Source organism: Vigna angularis, chromosome 1 (assembly GCF_016808095.1).
Source record: "Vigna angularis cultivar LongXiaoDou No.4 chromosome 1, ASM1680809v1, whole genome shotgun sequence".
In the NCBI taxonomy this organism is placed as follows: domain Eukaryota; kingdom Viridiplantae; phylum Streptophyta; class Magnoliopsida; order Fabales; family Fabaceae; genus Vigna; species Vigna angularis.
Genome location: NC_068970.1, coordinates 1,610,946 through 1,627,388, shown reverse-complemented (window position 1 = coordinate 1,627,388; position 16,443 = coordinate 1,610,946). Strand labels below are relative to the sequence as shown.

Here is a 16,443-nt window from a genome sequence, read left to right as displayed (position 1 = left end):
TTCACATATTACTTATATTTAGAAAGCTTGGACAAATTCCAATGTGTTAATGATAAAAAAGATAGATTTTGAATATGGAAAAAATTGGAATTCAGCAGAGAATATGCTCACCAACGTGATTTATGTTGAAAACAAATCACCTACAAGCTAGACAAACAGAAAAATAACATCATTACCTAGAACTATTGTACATGAGGTAGAAGGTTCATTACACAACAAGAACTACTTCAAACGAAAACGAAGACAAGAAACAATTACTCGTCATTACTATAGTCTAAAGAATAGTGAAGAGGTAAACATGCATGAAATCTAAAAGAAAACAAAAATCTTACATAACTAAAATTTACTTCATGTTTTATCTTTCCAATTCGATGATAAATGGTTTAATCATTAAATTTGATAATAAATAATTATTAGATTAAGTAAAGAAATTTAAATTTGACTTTCACACTTCCATGAATATAAAAACCTTCTTTATTATTCAATGATCACTGTAGACAATAATTAAATTAGTTTTGATATTGATATTATTCCTAATTATTTAATATAAGACTTTTTCTATGATTATAATTTTACTCTCTTATTGCTCGTCTAAGTTAGATTTACCTCAATTATTTGTCTCTTACCTTCAGCTTTATTCAAATTATTTGTCTCTTACCTCAATTTTACTACCCTTTTCGGCATCATTTACTAAAACAATTATGCATTATTATTTATTCTAGCAAAGCCTCCATCAGAGTTATTGTTAACCATTGATTTTAAGACGAATTTGCAAAATACTTATACTATGCACTGACTACAAACATATTTAAGAGAAACACATTAACATAACCACCTTTATTTGTCATCTACTATAATTCTCACCAAGCATCCTCTTCTTTTTCAAATCAAAATTTTCAATTTGAACGGCGGTCTAAGAATATGATCAAAACTACGACATATGATACTCTGGTAGCGTTGTAAGCACTTTGAAAAAACAACACAGTAAAAGAATTAACAAATATGTGTCATATTCATGAATACTTATGCTAAATGTAATAAATAATAAAACTACTAACATATATTATAAAACACGTTCTACGAAATCAAATTCTATAACATAAAGCTGAACTGTGTTAATATAAAATGTCACTACACAATTTTTTTTTAATAAAACCAGACTACCGGACCAAGTTGGTTTGGACTCCCAGAGTAAAACACTATCCCAACCTATCTTCTATGACCAGGCTGACAGGCTGACCCACCAAACATAACTTATTTCGCCATCCCTACTTCAAATTCAATTATAAATAATTCCATTTGTTAGAAATCTAAAACAAAAAATAAAGTTTGCGAACAATTACCGCTTTATTCACCCTTACTTCTTCCTGAAAATTACGAAAGAACGTTTCTAAGAAAAATCAATTCTTTGCTGTTGTCTTATCTTTATTTCATATCACTCTTCTTTTCACTGTTCATTATGTTTAATTGAACTTCCAATTTCACCCCAAGACAGACCCACCCTAACCACCACAACCATTTAACAAGTTAAAAGTATAACTCGTTACCACGGGCCGTCACAACTTATGAAGAACTTAAAATAATCAATGAAAGCAACTAAATTCAACGCAAATTAGACTACAACTAGCAGATTACGATGCTATGGAAATTATGACCACAATTGTCACCAAAAAGTTTATCCCAGGACGCTGTTAGTCCGCCCCTTTACAAGAGGTGTACACTTCTTCGATGAGGCCATAATATAACAATAAACTTAAAAGGGACAACATTTTTCTTCGAACTAAATTGATAGTCTACCACTGTGAATATGTCCCTCAAGGGTAAAATATTAATAGTTGAGAAGCTGGAAAGGCTGAAAATAGCTTGAGAAGCTCGTTTTAATATCAAATTAAAATCAGCATAATCTAATAGTGATTTGAGGACATGACATTTTTTTCTGGAAGCATAAATAAACTAGTTTCAAAATTCAATCCATTCAACGGCAATATGAAACTATTACTCATCCACATAATCTCAAACTTCGCTGGGCTTCAAGTTTCTAAACAAGGGTCTCACAAGTTAAAACAACTTGGCAAGTACATTTTGGTAGAAGAAAAATAATGATAAAGAAAGCATAAAAGTTTCAGTTACCAACTTTGCAAACAAAATAAAAAGCATCACAAACCACCTCCTGCTATGATGATATAATAACTAGTGACTAGCATATCCTCCATTGCAACCGGTGAATCTCAAAACTGAAATCACTTCGATCCTCAATTGAAAAATAACCTAGTAGAAGAAACCCAGTACCTTACCACCAACATTTTTCCTCCTGGCCTCTTCATGATCCATAATGCCAGCAGAGGTTGTCAATACAATATACCCAAACTGCATAATTAGTGTAAATCAAAAAAGGTCAGTGATAAGTAGAGGAACCATTAGTATCCAACATCACTCAGTAGTAAATCACACATAATTCAATTTTTGATATGATGTTAGAGAGTTAACGCCACAGCCCCGCTAGAAAAAACAAACCAACCTTAGCACATAGCCTATAAAATTATAACCCAATCAACACAAAAAAATTTCACAACACTTAAGAAAAATACTGAAATAAGTTTTAATTCCATGGCACTATACAAGCATCATGTTGTGTTTAAGGTTCACATAAACACGCATATGAACACAACACAAAATATATACAAATAAATAAATTTAACTGACCTGTCTTGAGGGGAGAAGCCTAGCAGTCCAAGGTTCTATGTCTTTGACACCCACATCAAAACGGGGACTAATAACCCCACACTTGTTCAATCTACCGTTCAACTCAACCACGATTTTACCAGCCCTGTGGTCATCAACATACTCAAACTCTCCGATGTATCCTACACCATCGAGCACCCGAATGCAACAATAATTCAACACACAAACTAAATCATTAATCAGAAAAAAAAAACATTAATAACAGATTGATACCGTGCTTTTGCATCACCAGAAGGAATTTAATAATAACTTTGGAGGATGGCCTAATCATGACTTGACGCTTCCCCCTTTTCTCGGCATTGTACATGCTCTTGAGAGCATCGTTCAAGACACTAACCCTCACCATACTCACTAACTGACACCCAAATTGCAATCAGAGTCAATCAATTATAATTAAGGCTAAAAACTATATCACACCCTCAAATGAAACCAACTATTTGGAAACGAGCGATTAATACTAATCTTACCAACAGAGAAGAGAAGCCTCTGGGATGCTGCGCCGGTGCTCTTCCTTTCAGAACTAAGCGACAATCACGAAAAGCGCAAATAAGAAGGCTTGGGACTCTGTATTTAGGGTTTAGGAGCTGGAGAGCCTCTTATTGGGCCCATTTTGGGCTTCAACCCTTGCTAATTTATTTTTGCACTTTTATAATTCCAACCTGCACCCGATAAATTTGTGTCATGACAATATTGCATTTAGATAGTAAATTTCAAAATATAAAATAAAAAATTATTTTATATTATGTTGACAGTATTAGTATCGAGATTTTGTATTTAATTTTGTTCATGTCTTTTAATTTTAAATTTAATTGAGTTTCAATTTTTTTAGTTCAACAATATTTTTCCTTTTTAAAATAAAACCAAATTAATAATTAAAAGTAATTACAATATATATATATATATATAATATGATTTTTTAGAATATATATATACTAAATCACTTAATTTAAATATTAAAATTAATTTTATTTTACATTTTTTACATTATAAAATTCCTATTTTAAACTTAATTCTTTTTAAATATTTAAATAATAATTGTAAAGTAACATTTGTAATTTTTTAATTTTAATATTCAAAAAACTTTTTTTAAACAAAAAAATATATAGTTTTTTAAATAGTTTTATAAATTATTTCAAATATTAAAATTTTAAATTACGAAGTGTTACTTTATATTTATATTTTTAATATTTTAAAAACATTGAAATTTTAAAATAGATACTTTTTAAAATTTAAATTAAAAAAATAAATATTTAAATGAATTGATTTGATGTATAAATCTTAAAATATTATTTTAACATGTATAAATAGCTTTTTATATTTAACATAAATAAGCTAATTGAATCATTTTAACAAAAATTAATACTTAATTAGTAGAAAAAAAACTATCGAAGAATTGAAACAAAAATTATAACCAAATAATAATTTTAGACTAAAAATTGTGACATCCTACGAATTATAATAATTATGAAAGTATACAAATATGTTAAAAGAATTGGTTAATAATGATTTAATTTAAAAAACATTAAATATGGTTAAATATTATAAGATATTCTTAAATATCAAACTGGTTATCTAAAAATAAAATAGTTTTAAGTTATTCACTAGATAGGTCATATTAAATTAATGTCCTTTACAATCGATTTAATATGTTGACATTACATTCCAATTTAAAATATTTTCTAATATTCACAAATTGTTTTATAAATTAAATCAGTTTAATTAAATTAAATAGATTTCATTACAAATAGTTTTATATTCAGTTCTAATATTACTATTTTTCAATAATGATAACATATGTGTCTGTATAAGAGTTATTTAAGTTTATAATTTTTATTGAAAAATATTTTTGAACATACGATAAAATTTGTGGTTATAATAGTTATTATTTATGTTAGTTCCCTTGTATATGTTTCTGTAATTATAAATGTCATAGATGTTTATATTTTCTAGGAACACAAATGATAATAATATAAGTATGGTAGGATATGCACACTAATAAAAAAAATGAGAATTGTGCCATGCTTGGGACACTATTAGAGAAATTATTATTATTTTTTATTTTGTCAAACTAATAAAGTACCGTGATTTAAGACATGATTTTTTTTTTGGAGATTTAAATAAAGTATGGTAATTTTATTTTTAAATGACTATTTGAAATAAGGTTATTCGTCTAACAATTTACTTTATGGAAGAAAAAAAAAATGGCGTCTTACAAAATTATTAACAATTATGTTAAAATTTGGCCCCTGTGTCAATCTAGAAAGAACAAAATTGTCCTTTAGAGTATCATTATAAATTATTGAATGTTAAAAGAACCTTTAAATTATTTCTTGTTGATATTTTTTGAAATGATTTAATAGTTAATTTTATTCTTAGTTTCATTTACAAATCTCAATTTAGTTCATTGTTTTAAAAGTGTTTGAAATAAATTCTCACGTTTAAAATTTTGAGTCAAATTAGTTAAATATAAACGAATGCATTAAAGATTTGATGATTTGAGAGAAAAAATTACTCACATATTATTTTATAAATATATTTCTCTCCTTCTTTCTCTTTAATACCAAATTTTTAGGTGCGTGGAATAGTGTGTCAGTTTGCAACAAGATATTATGCAACTATTTCTCTAAACAAAACTCCAAAAAGATCACAATAAGCCTTACACTCTTTTATAATTTAAGTCTAATATAATAAATTGTAATTTGATATTAAAAAATACAGTAAGAAAATGTATTATAAAATTAAATTAAAATTTAAAATTCACACTAATAACAATTTAATTTTATTATTTTTAATAATTTTATATAGAAATTAAAATAATTTTTTTACTGTTTGAAACCAAAATATATAAAAACAATTTCTATCACAATGCAATAGACATTACAAGAAATAAATATGTGCAAGTTAAGTAAACAAAGTCACATTAATTTTTGTGTACGAAAGGGACAAACAATATTTTGATACAAAATAATTGCCAATTGAAAGTAAAAAAGAGTATGCAAAAAAAATAGAAGAAAAGTAGAAGAGAGAGTATTTAAAGTAGAAGAAAAGTATAAGAGAAAAAAAAACTGACAAAAACCTGCATTGTGTAGAAAAATAGAAGAGAAAAAAAAATAGTTAACGTCGTTTGTACGGATTTAACGAAAGAGATTTCATTGATGCAAATTTGATTAAGTGAAGAGATACTCGATACACTTTTTAAAGATGAACTAATTTGACATTTTCGAACAAAAATTGGGATAAAATATGATATTAAACCTATTGAAATATATCATCTTAGATCATGCAATAGATATTAAATACTTCAAAAACTATTTAAATATTTTGTTTTTTTAAATTATTTAGAAAAAAATTATTACTTTAGAAATGAAATCATTGGTATCACAAATACTTGTGTACTTAGGAGTAATCTTCGTGGTAATTAAACTTCAAGTAATAAATTTTTTATTGCACAAATAAAAAAAGTGTATTAAAATAAAATTTAAAAGAAAGAAACATTTTAAATTGAAAAAAAAATACTTAATAACAATAAAAAACATCCTATATTATAAATAAATTAAATTTAAACTAAATTAATAGTTGACCATTCAATATGCATGATTTAATTGACCATTGAAGCATTTATTTTGGGGTATGCACTCAATGGATGGACTGGTCCTACAGGAAAAGTACTAAAGAAGGAAGAAGCTTGGGAAGAGTACCAGAGAAGGAACAGCTATGTCCGGTTTTTCTGAATGATTTTAAATATAATTTTTCAAACAAAGAAAAATACAGTTTTTTAAACAAAGGAAAATACAAATTTTTAAATTATTTCAAATATGAAAATTTAAGAATTACAAATGTCACTTTATATTTATATTTTTAATATTTTAAAAATATCATAATTTTAAAATTGGTCTTTTGAAAATTTAAATTAAAAGATAAAAAATAATTAAATATTTAAATAGAATGATTTATATATAAATTTTAAAAAATTAATTTAACATATATATAAGTTATAATTAGGCTTAATTACTATTTTGGAGAAAGACAATGTTACTTTATTTTTAAAATAAAAAATAGAATTAAACTAAATCTAAATTTAAAATTTAAAAGATGAATTAAATACAAAATATTATGTAACACTGACACTAACACACGTAAGACACATTATACTAATTTTAATACATGATACTAACATTGTTGATAAAGACTGAAACACGCAAAACAAAAGAACGCTTAAAAAATTTAAAAGAAAATGGAAATATTAACACATGTTAATATCAATTTAACCAAAATCGCGTAATTGAATATTTTTACAAATACTGAGACTTAGTTAAAAAAAAATCAATTTGAAGAATTGAAAGAAAAATTATGACTAAATAAGAATTTTAGACTAAAAATTATAAAATATTAGAAATTATAATAATTATGAAAATATAGTGGTTAAATATTTTAAATAAAAGATAAAATAGTTTGTTAATTACCTAATTAAAAAATATTAGGATCAAGATATTAAATACCTCAAAAATTATTTAAATATATTTTTTTAATTATTTAGAAAAGGTTAATACTTTAGAAATGGAATTTGGTTTATTCACACTGTATCACAAATACTTGTGTGTGTACCTAGGAGTAATCTTCATGGTAATTAAACTTCAAGTAATGAATTTTTTATTGCACAGCAAAATAAAAAAAAAGTGTATTAAAATAAAATTTAAAAGAAAGCAACATTTTAAATTGAAAAATAAATACTTAATAACAGTAATGAAAATTTCCTATATTATAAAAAAATTAAATTTAAACTAAATTAATATTTGACCATTCAATATGCATGATTTAGTTGACCATTGAAGCATTTATTTTGGGATATGCACTCAAAGGACAAACTGGTCATGCAGGAAAAGTACTAAAGAAGAAAGAAGCTTGGGAAGAGTACTAGATAAGGAAGAGCTATCCTAAGTCCAGTTCTTCCGTCTTCTCTCTATATATTGAGTCATATGCTGCATGCAGAACAATGGAAGAAAAGTAAAATGAAGAGATACGGTAGAAGAGGAGTAAGGAGAAGGAACATAACCACTGTTCTTCTGCCAAGGGATTTGATCATTAAAGTTTTGTTGAGGTTGCCGGTTAAGTCTCTTGTTCGTTTCAAAAGTGTCTGTAAATCATGGTTTTCTTTAATCTCTGATCCCCACTTTGCAATTTCACATTTTGAACTTGCTGCAGCATGCACGGAGAGACTTCTGTTGTTGGAACCTAGTGTTCCTGAAGTCCGATCCATAGACTTCAATGCACCTCTCCACGATGATTCTGCTTCGGCTACATTAAACCTCAACTTTCTGCCCCCAGAATCCTATGGTGAGCTAATCATAGGTTCTTGTAGGGGGTTTGTGCTTTTGTGTGGCCTAAGTCTCTGTTTGTGGAATCCCTCAACAGGTATCCACAAACAAGTGTGTCCTTCACCTATTGCATCGGATATGGATGTCATGTTTTGCACGTTTCTCTATGGTTTTGGGTATGACCCATCAACAGATGACTACTTGGTGGTTCAAGCCTCCTACGATGTAGACTTAGAACCTGCAACCCGTGTGGAGTTTTTCTCTGTCAGAGCTAATGCGTGGAAAGAAATCGAGGGCATTAATCTGTGTTACATGAATTGCTGTGATGAAGCCAGAACGGGGTCGCTCTTGAACGGTGCTATTCATTGGTTGGCTTGTCGTTATGATGTATCAACGAATGTTATCGTTGCTTTTGATTTAACAGAAAGGAGTTTTTCAGAGATACTTCTGCCTGAAGATTTAGCTTGCCAGTTTGATTTTTGCTATTTGGGAGTACTGGGAGGTTTTCTTTGTGTACACGTTGTGGGGTATGAAGGGTGTCCAGCAGAAATATGGGTGATGAAAGAGTACAGAATACAGTCATCTTGGAGTAAGAGTGTTGCTGTGGTTGTTGATGAGATTCCTAGCTACTTCTCACTGATTTGCTCTACAAAAAGTGGTGATATTGTAGGGACAGATCTTTCTCAAGGATTGGTAAAATATAACAGCGAAGGAGAGCTGCTAGAGCATCGATCCTATTGCGATGTTCGAGGAAGATTGCAAACGATTGTGTATAGCGAGTCTCTACTTTCACTCCCTTACGATAGTGATCAAGCTGAAGAAGACTAACAATGAAATAGGCTGTGATACTTTTACTTTTTTCTTGCTATTATCCGTGTATTACCACTTGTGAATTGTTCTTGTATAATAAAACGTGAAAAATAAATAGAACTTGTTGTGTTATTGTCTTATTGAAAAAGTAGAACAATATAAGGAATTGGTAACACAAACATACCAAAATAACAGATATGCAGCACTTAACAGAATACAAATTTTTATCATTGATGGTTTTTTTTTTGTCACAGATTCTAGCATCAACAAGTATATCATGTGGTCTATAATGAAGAAGGTTAAATGACGGATAAATTTATCAGTTATAGTGCTGTGAAGAAGGTTAAAATTCGATATAATGGACGGTTCAAATTGCTGATGAATAATCTGTTAGAGCAGAAATTATTAATCAAATTTAATTTTTTCTAGCATTTTGTAATGCTAAGTGGGATGAAATTCACGTCATGGAAAGAGGTTTTTGACATTGTTTTCAACTGTATGAAATTGGACATAACACTTGTTCATTCCAATCAACGGTAAATTTGGATCAATTATGGATTGAAAGATGGGAAGTTTTACATGATAAAACCTCAATTGATAACAAAAACATTAGTTAAATAAAAACAAATGTAAGAGGAACTTGAAAGCATATTCAATTATATTAAACTCTAATTGAGAGAAAAAGTAGTTACTCATGTAAGAGTTTTTTTCTCCCAAGAAGTTTGTGTCCAAAATCATAAAAATGGATTATTTTGAATACGATGAAAAGGTTTGGACCGTGTTCATATTATAAGAACAGATAAGATTCAAAACGACTATGTTTGGCAGCATGTCAAGGGAATTACCCTAGGTCATCATTTCGTGTAATTCTTAAAACTCATAAAAAGAATCATTATTAAAAAAATGAGCTGAATTAGAGTTCATTAATATAATAGACAAGTCTGCCAAGGCTTAATAAAATGTTTTTTATTAATAAGATAGTAGAAAGTTGAAAGTAAAATATATAATTAAAATTAGTAGATTGTAAATAAAAAATTAAAAAAATGCAAATGCTTGTTTTTTCTCCTTTTTCAATTACATTAATAAATAATTTTAACAAACACTTTTAATATTAATCGTTTACCATCACTGGTTACCAACTTTGAACTACATACTAATTTTTTCAGTTTTCAACTACCATACTAGCAAGTTTTGCTGCTAATTTTATTAAATATATTCGGAACATTCTTTTTGTATACCTTTCTCTTTGGTATTTACTATTGATTAACTTGTCTCGATAACTTTTTGTATGGTATTTTGCTTGTTATAAATTTAGGAAGTATAAAGAAAAAAAAGTATGCAAATTTTATCCACAATTGTGTTATTTACAATCTCTTCAGTTCATGCTGATAGATTTATTTCAAATTGAAATTCACATTTTTTTAGTTTATATTCAATCTATTTAATTAAATTTACATTGAATATTTTATATCTAAAAAAAATCCAAAATTAGTGTTAATTTTAAGAAATTTGGTCAAAACAAATTTTTTTATTGAATTCAGCTGGAATATTTTCTATGCAATCTACAAGACATGTATTTGATCATATAACCTCGATTGGAATATTCTCAAATTGGCCTTGATTGAGATATCATGCGCAAGAACTCGACTATGACATTGTTAGTGAGGGATCAACCAAAACTTTTTTATGACTTGATCTATAGAAAAACCTACAAACCAGTAAATAAACTTAACTAGGCCAATGAATCTAAAAAGGCCAATAGATTTTTTCTTATTATTATTCTTTGTTTCCTAAATTGACTTCTGAGAAAAATATTTTTTAAAATGAAAATTAGTATATTTAATATTATTTTTCAATCAAATTAAATTTCATATAATTTAAACATTCAAAATCAAATTCTATCATAGTTCATCCTCCTTTATTCACATGTTAGTTTCTCCTGTTCGGTCGGATACAGCCACTGTAATGAATGTATAAATAGCTGAAATTTAAGTGCTTATGATCGAGATTGAATTCAACAAAAACTCTGTAGTGTATTATTATCAGTATCAGCATATACACGTATTGAATGAGCGTTTAGAGAGAGAAAAAATCATGGCATAACAAACCAAAGGACGCAGAATCTATAAATACTTGCTTTTATGGATATGGATAAACCTATTACTAGAACAGCTGCATCTTTGAGCATTGTACAAAATAAACTTTACCTTGAGTTCAATGAATCGTCTTTTAGTGGTACAAAGAACCGAAAATTGGTTATAAGAAATATCTGAGCAGTGTATGAAGAGTCAGAAAGGAGAAACAAAATCACAGCTGTTTCACCATGAAGGAACTTTTACAACTGCAACCACCAACTGCACTGGGGTTTTCAGTCACCTGCACATGAAACCAGAATCAGTAAATTGTCATCGGTTATATGCCTTAATGGTTTTAATATGCAACCTTAAACAAAGAACAAAGTAATGATAAATGATTATCACACGTCCCTTTTCTCCGTAGCACTCCTCATATACATATTACAGCACTCAGTTATGTAAGTTTTCATATCAATACTTTTTTACAGACATACAACTCTATAGTATAGCTCTTGGTACAAATCATACAATTAGGTATTTATACGCATAACTGATTATTGTTAGTTACAATTAAAATAAGGTTTTTTCCGATAACTGTTAGAAGTTCCACATTAAGTAGAAAAAGTTACTTAAGACTGTTCTCATGAAGCAAAAAAAGACTATCATCATATCATATGTTACTTAAGCCTTGAGAGACTCTCCCACCTAACAGACTAGTTTTTTGAGTTTAACTTTCCTTTGTGCTTTATTCCTAACAATAAGTTTACTGAAAAGTGGATTGAACACAATTAATTTTGTTTGGATATAACAAAAAGTCAACTAAATGAGGAAAAAAATAGTATGTATGAAGCTGAAAGGGAAATACGTTGTTGGAAAATAATAAGTTATAAATTTTTAGATTCATGAAAAACACTTAATTTTTTAAAGAAACACTTGAATAAATTCCAGTTGATGTTCTAAACATTCAACTTATTTTATAAACAGATTGTTTTTCTCATGGAAACAGCTGAAATTGAAGAAAAATAAGTTAAACCAAACATGCTATTGAAGTGCCGCTGCAAAACTTTCTCTTTAATATACATGAAATCACGAAACGAACAAGAGAAAATAAGGTTGTGAAATCATTTAACAGTGAACCTAAACAGTGTTATCAAAGCTGGTAATTATTGCTGATTCTGCTTACATAGGATAAGTAATATCAGAGTATGGAGTCATGCTTTTAGTATCAAAAGACAGAACAAGAAAAATTAAAGGTATTACGTGGTTGATTACAAATCAATTCAAATCTGTTTAGATTTAGATTGCAACAGGTTCACCTGGGAAAATTTTCTGGATAATTTCAGATAAATTCCAATTTTCTTTTTTTGGATTTCAAAAATCCCAAGAATTCGTGGATGGATTAGCAGTGTCCTCAGAAATCAGAACTATAACATAGTAGTGAAATCAGCAACACGAAAAATCCTAAACTCACTATTAACACATGCAAATCAGCTAGACGACAACAATTATATGCATGCGTTATACTAAAGGAGCTAAATAGGTGTGCATCAATATTTTTTCTCAACTTTCCAAGAATACAGTATATGGCGTGCTTGGCTTAGCCTATTTTTGGTGAAAGTTTTCATCTTTTTTCTTTTTAAAACCTTTTTATGAGAGCTTCTTGAAAAGAAAAAGGAAACATGTATTTCTTAAAAGCAATCAATTTATAAACGTGCACATAAAAGATTCTTCCCTAGTTGTAACCATAAAAGTACAGTTCTGTCTCACAATAATGGTACAGTGCTAATATGAAGACAGCAGTTTATGCTCACTCACAAGTGCAATTCTCTTACCACGAAAGCTGAACGGATCAGCTCCTCAACATAATCAACAGTTGCCCCTTTTACAAATTCGTATGATATGTTGTCAACGATCAATTTAGTTCCTTCTTTCTCAAAAACTCTACAATGTAGCGATAAAAGTTGTCAGAACAAGGGCTTAGCGTATCATTATTGAAATTTCCATGGGAAAAGGTAATACCTATCATCTGAGTTGATTCTGTCATCAAGATTAAAAACATATTGGAATCCAGAACATCCACCAGTTTCCACACTCAATCGAAGCATTTTTCCACTAGTCGATGATTCACTTGCTTCCAGTTCCTTTATTTTCTGTTACGTCACACGTTGTAGAAATGAGTCCATAATAAGTATTGATCGCACGTTGTAATATATATAGCTTCAGTGACTTATAAACATAATGAAATCACAGGAGTGGGTGATGAGGGTCCATGAATCAAACAAAAATTTAAACAAAAACATAGGGTCATCATAATCGACCACCGAAGCAAGATAATAGATTTTGGATTGCATTTATTTGTTAATTCACAGAGACAAAACCATGCAGCCATCCCTCTAGTTGGAGAGACAGGAATGCCTTAGTTTATTTCATTTCAATGAAAACAGAATTTTTCTATGTGAGACGGCCATACTGAGAACACTAACGCCTTTCTCTATATGCACACAGACTGTTGGAATTAATGAGACAATATTGGCACTGAATGCGAAGCTAGAAGAATGGCATCAAGGATTTTAGCGTGAAAATCCTTTCCTACTGAAAGGAAGAACCAGGGATCTAGCCTTGGAAAAATATGTCTACAATCAGAAGTAGGATCACAGACTTTCTCTCTTTTAATACAAGAGACTCTCCCAATCATCTCACCCAGATAAGGACGGATACAGTACTATGTTTCTTCTTTGTTACAATACCTATCACCAGATATATCACTCGTTCTCTCTCCTTTTGAACTATACATATCATCTTAGGCAACTCTCTCAAGAATTACAAGTATATCTCTTTCCTGATAACGAGGTTTTCCATTTGCATGCCTCTCAATCTTTGGACTCTTCATGAATAAAAGGTGAGTGGTTCACAACACGTCTTTCTAGGAACAAACAATAACTAGCAAAACTTGATTCAATCCTTCTTACTTACACTTTGTCTGTATGGATAAAAAATTAGGTGTATTGGGTTAAGAGCTAACTGGAACCAGGATATACCCCACGGCTAAAAAATACCTACTGAGGCACTCACAGATCATCTACTCACAAAGTACTTATAGTGGCAGTAGGACTCAAACCCACATTCTTGTGAGGAATGAATCTTACGGACAATCCTTTGTTGGGTACCTGCTTACTTATAGTTATAGTCACTGTTGTTTTTGCCACTAATTATGAACAAATTCCAACTCAAACATCATATTCTCACTTTTCCCAGTAGTTTATAATAATGAAGTTAGTATAATCGAATTTAGCAAGGATGACCCAACGATGCTATAAGCAGCATAACTGCATCTTCTAAACAATAGTCACATCACATAAATTATGTATTCCAACGACGTGCGCCAATCATCGAAGAATCACTGAACAAAGCATATTTGTGTTTTTCCCTATACTATAACGGGACACATAAAAAACCAGCAATGGTTGTTGAACCCCCAATTTTCCGTTTGCCAAATAGAAATCGAGGTACAAATCACGTATGCAAACCAATAGCTATATCAAACGAAAAATAAAAACATATTTTGATTGTATTAAGCAGTGACCATCAATTTACAGAAATCCTTGCTGGGTTTCGGCGGGCATAGAAAGAAACATAGATCGATGAGAAAATGATAAAATAATGAAAAAATGAAAAGGGGACATACTCGAACACAGTTTGGGGTGATGTGAACGGGCTCAGCGGAAGAAGAAGAGGGAGTGGCATGATGAAGAGTAGCGGGAGAAGCATAAGAAGAAGAAAGACGCAGGAGGTTTTGGTTGTGTCGGAATCGTGCTGCCCAGTGTAGAGCAAGACTTCGAATCATTGGTCCGTCGCTTGTGTTTTCTCCCAAATGTAAGGGTTCAAAATCATATGCTCAAATATAAAGCTTCACACACAGTATTATGTAACGTGAACTCCTCAATAACATTAAGTTAAATTATGATATAACATTCTAGTTTGAGTCTGCGTTTTAGTTAAATGATGATATAACATCAAATTCCATAAGAACAATAATTATTTTAATCAATGTAGAGAAAATAATTTTTTTACAATAGAATGACATATGATAAAAAAAAAAAATCAGCTTTATTACTCTTAAAATCAAGATATATGAATTCTTTATATAATATATGTACACGTAAGTTTAAGTAAATTTGAACTAGTTTTACTTTAACTTATGTGTTTTCTTAAATATTTTATTTAGATGACATAACCTAAAGTTATTGACAATCTAATTTTTTTAATAAATGTTTTAATTATCATCAAATAAAAAATATTTAGAATCAAACAATAGTTAATAATTAAAAAATATTAATTGGTGATATTATTGTAGTCATTCTTTGACCAAGTTTGGCGAGCCAACCCAGTTCACCATGGGTTTCAAAAAAACTTAATTTTTTTTATGCGGGTTAGTTTTCAACCGGATTAAAATCGTGCTGAGTCGGGTTCTCACCTAATTTAATTTAATTATTTATTATTTGGTGTTTCAATTTTATTAGTTAGCATTATTCTGTAAATGAGATGTTTTAAGAGAGAAAAATATTACGGATTTATCTATTCAAGACTCTAATATTATAGATTGACAAGTGATACAAAAATTATCAATATTAAAAATTTATTTGTTCGCCTTTTGTGCTTGTTTTTTTATTACGCTTGAATTGTATGATATTTTTTATATATTTTTATTTGAAGTTTAACATCATTTTAAACTGAAATTTATTTAGATTTGAATTAAAAAAATTATAATTTTTTTATTTAAAAAAAACCTTATGATTAAGTGAGTAAGAGAGTCAACCCGTTTAATCTATCAACTCGTAGTGGGTCTAGCCAGGTTTGAATAGACAGATTGAATTAGCTCACTAAGTGAAAAACCTGTAGTGTACGGGTCGGATCGAGCCGGATTACCCTTTTTCACAACTCTATCAAAAACAATTACTTTATATTAACAAAGTTTTCTTTTCGGATTTTACATTAGTCAAGATTATTTTTCATTAATGTCGAACAAATGTTACTGGTTGAAATTTTTTTATGTTGATTTTTCAATCAATGTTGACAAAAAAAAATAATTATAGTTAATTTTGGCTGAAAATTTTCTCAAACAATATAGAAAATTGTTAATAAACTATTAGCAGAAAAAACAAAATAATAAAAGTATCTAGAATAAGAAAAATAATAGTAAAATAAATATAATAATTTAAATAAAAAACTTGCACCAAAATCAGTGAAAGAACCTTAATTCACACTAACTAAAAAATAGTTAATGAAATGCTTAAAATCTTAATTCAATTTTTTTCTTAATTTTTTTTTGTATAATGTGGCCTCAATATTTATTTATTAAAAATAGTTAAGGGAGTCTATTCCACTAAATTAGCACTAGAATTGTTAGAATGTGATAATATGTTAAGTGTTCTTCTTTTTCTCATCCTGCCTTATCCTTCTCTCTGTTTTTGTTTCCTCCTCTACTTCTTTCCGTTCCCACA

General features: G+C 29.0%; 3 protein-coding genes across 4 annotated transcripts; 1 reads left to right on the top strand and 2 right to left on the bottom strand.

The window, feature by feature from the left end:
* Positions 1-1,852: 1,852 nt before the first annotated feature.
* On the bottom strand, positions 1,853-3,344 carry LOC108332327 (40S ribosomal protein S15a). Its single transcript, XM_017567540.2, has 4 exons — positions 3,210-3,344; positions 2,956-3,097; positions 2,704-2,864; positions 1,853-2,367 (listed from the first exon to the last, which is right to left on the bottom strand). Exons 2-4 carry the CDS (start codon positions 3,086-3,088, stop codon positions 2,269-2,271), a joined length of 393 nt encoding a protein of 130 aa, XP_017423029.1. The 5' UTR covers positions 3,089-3,097; positions 3,210-3,344; the 3' UTR covers positions 1,853-2,268.
* Positions 3,345-7,634: 4,290 nt separating this feature from the next.
* Positions 7,635-9,015, top strand: LOC108345658 (F-box/kelch-repeat protein At3g23880). Its single transcript, XM_017584354.2, has one exon. The coding sequence runs from the start codon at positions 7,719-7,721 to the stop codon at positions 8,883-8,885; it is 1,167 nt and encodes a 388-aa protein (XP_017439843.1). The 5' UTR covers positions 7,635-7,718; the 3' UTR covers positions 8,886-9,015.
* A 1,865-nt stretch (positions 9,016-10,880) lies between these two features.
* Positions 10,881-14,851, bottom strand: LOC108345801 (iron-sulfur assembly protein IscA-like 2, mitochondrial). 2 transcript variants are annotated; one of them, XM_017584692.2, is made up of 4 exons: positions 14,628-14,851; positions 12,962-13,092; positions 12,758-12,883; positions 10,881-11,243 (listed from the first exon to the last, which is right to left on the bottom strand). In XM_017584692.2, the coding sequence occupies exons 1-4, from the start codon at positions 14,784-14,786 to the stop codon at positions 11,240-11,242; spliced, it is 420 nt and encodes a 139-aa protein (XP_017440181.1). In that variant the 5' UTR covers positions 14,787-14,851; the 3' UTR covers positions 10,881-11,239. The 2 variants fall into 2 exon arrangements, with proteins under 2 accessions (XP_017440181.1, XP_017440094.1); XM_017584605.2 differs by having other exon boundaries at positions 12,775-12,883; positions 14,628-14,847.
* Between the last annotated feature and the right edge of the window lie 1,592 nt (positions 14,852-16,443).

What these genes read in the sequence shown, in the direction of transcription:
- LOC108332327 (XM_017567540.2), bottom strand. Translation starts at nt 3,088, where the DNA reads ATGGTGAGGGTTAGTGTCTTGAACGATGCTCTCAAGAGCATGTACAAT. An exon ending in TCTGGTGATGCAAAAGCACG is followed by an intron (nt 2,865 to 2,955) that starts GTATCAATCTGT and finishes TCGATGGTGTAG; the next exon opens with GATACATCGGAGAGTTTGAG. An exon ending in GGCTTCTCCCCTCAAGACAG is followed by an intron (nt 2,368 to 2,703) that starts GTCAGTTAAATT and finishes CTAATTATGCAG; the next exon opens with TTTGGGTATATTGTATTGAC.
- LOC108345658 (XM_017584354.2), top strand. Translation starts at nt 7,719, where the DNA reads ATGCTGCATGCAGAACAATGGAAGAAAAGTAAAATGAAGAGATACGGT.
- LOC108345801 (XM_017584605.2), bottom strand. Translation starts at nt 14,786, where the DNA reads ATGATTCGAAGTCTTGCTCTACACTGGGCAGCACGATTCCGACACAAC. An exon ending in TCACCCCAAACTGTGTTCGA is followed by an intron (nt 13,093 to 14,627) that starts GTATGTCCCCTT and finishes GTGACGTAACAG; the next exon opens with AAAATAAAGGAACTGGAAGC. An exon ending in TGATCCGTTCAGCTTTCGTG is followed by an intron (nt 11,244 to 12,774) that starts GTAAGAGAATTG and finishes TTTCATGTGCAG; the next exon opens with GTGACTGAAAACCCCAGTGC.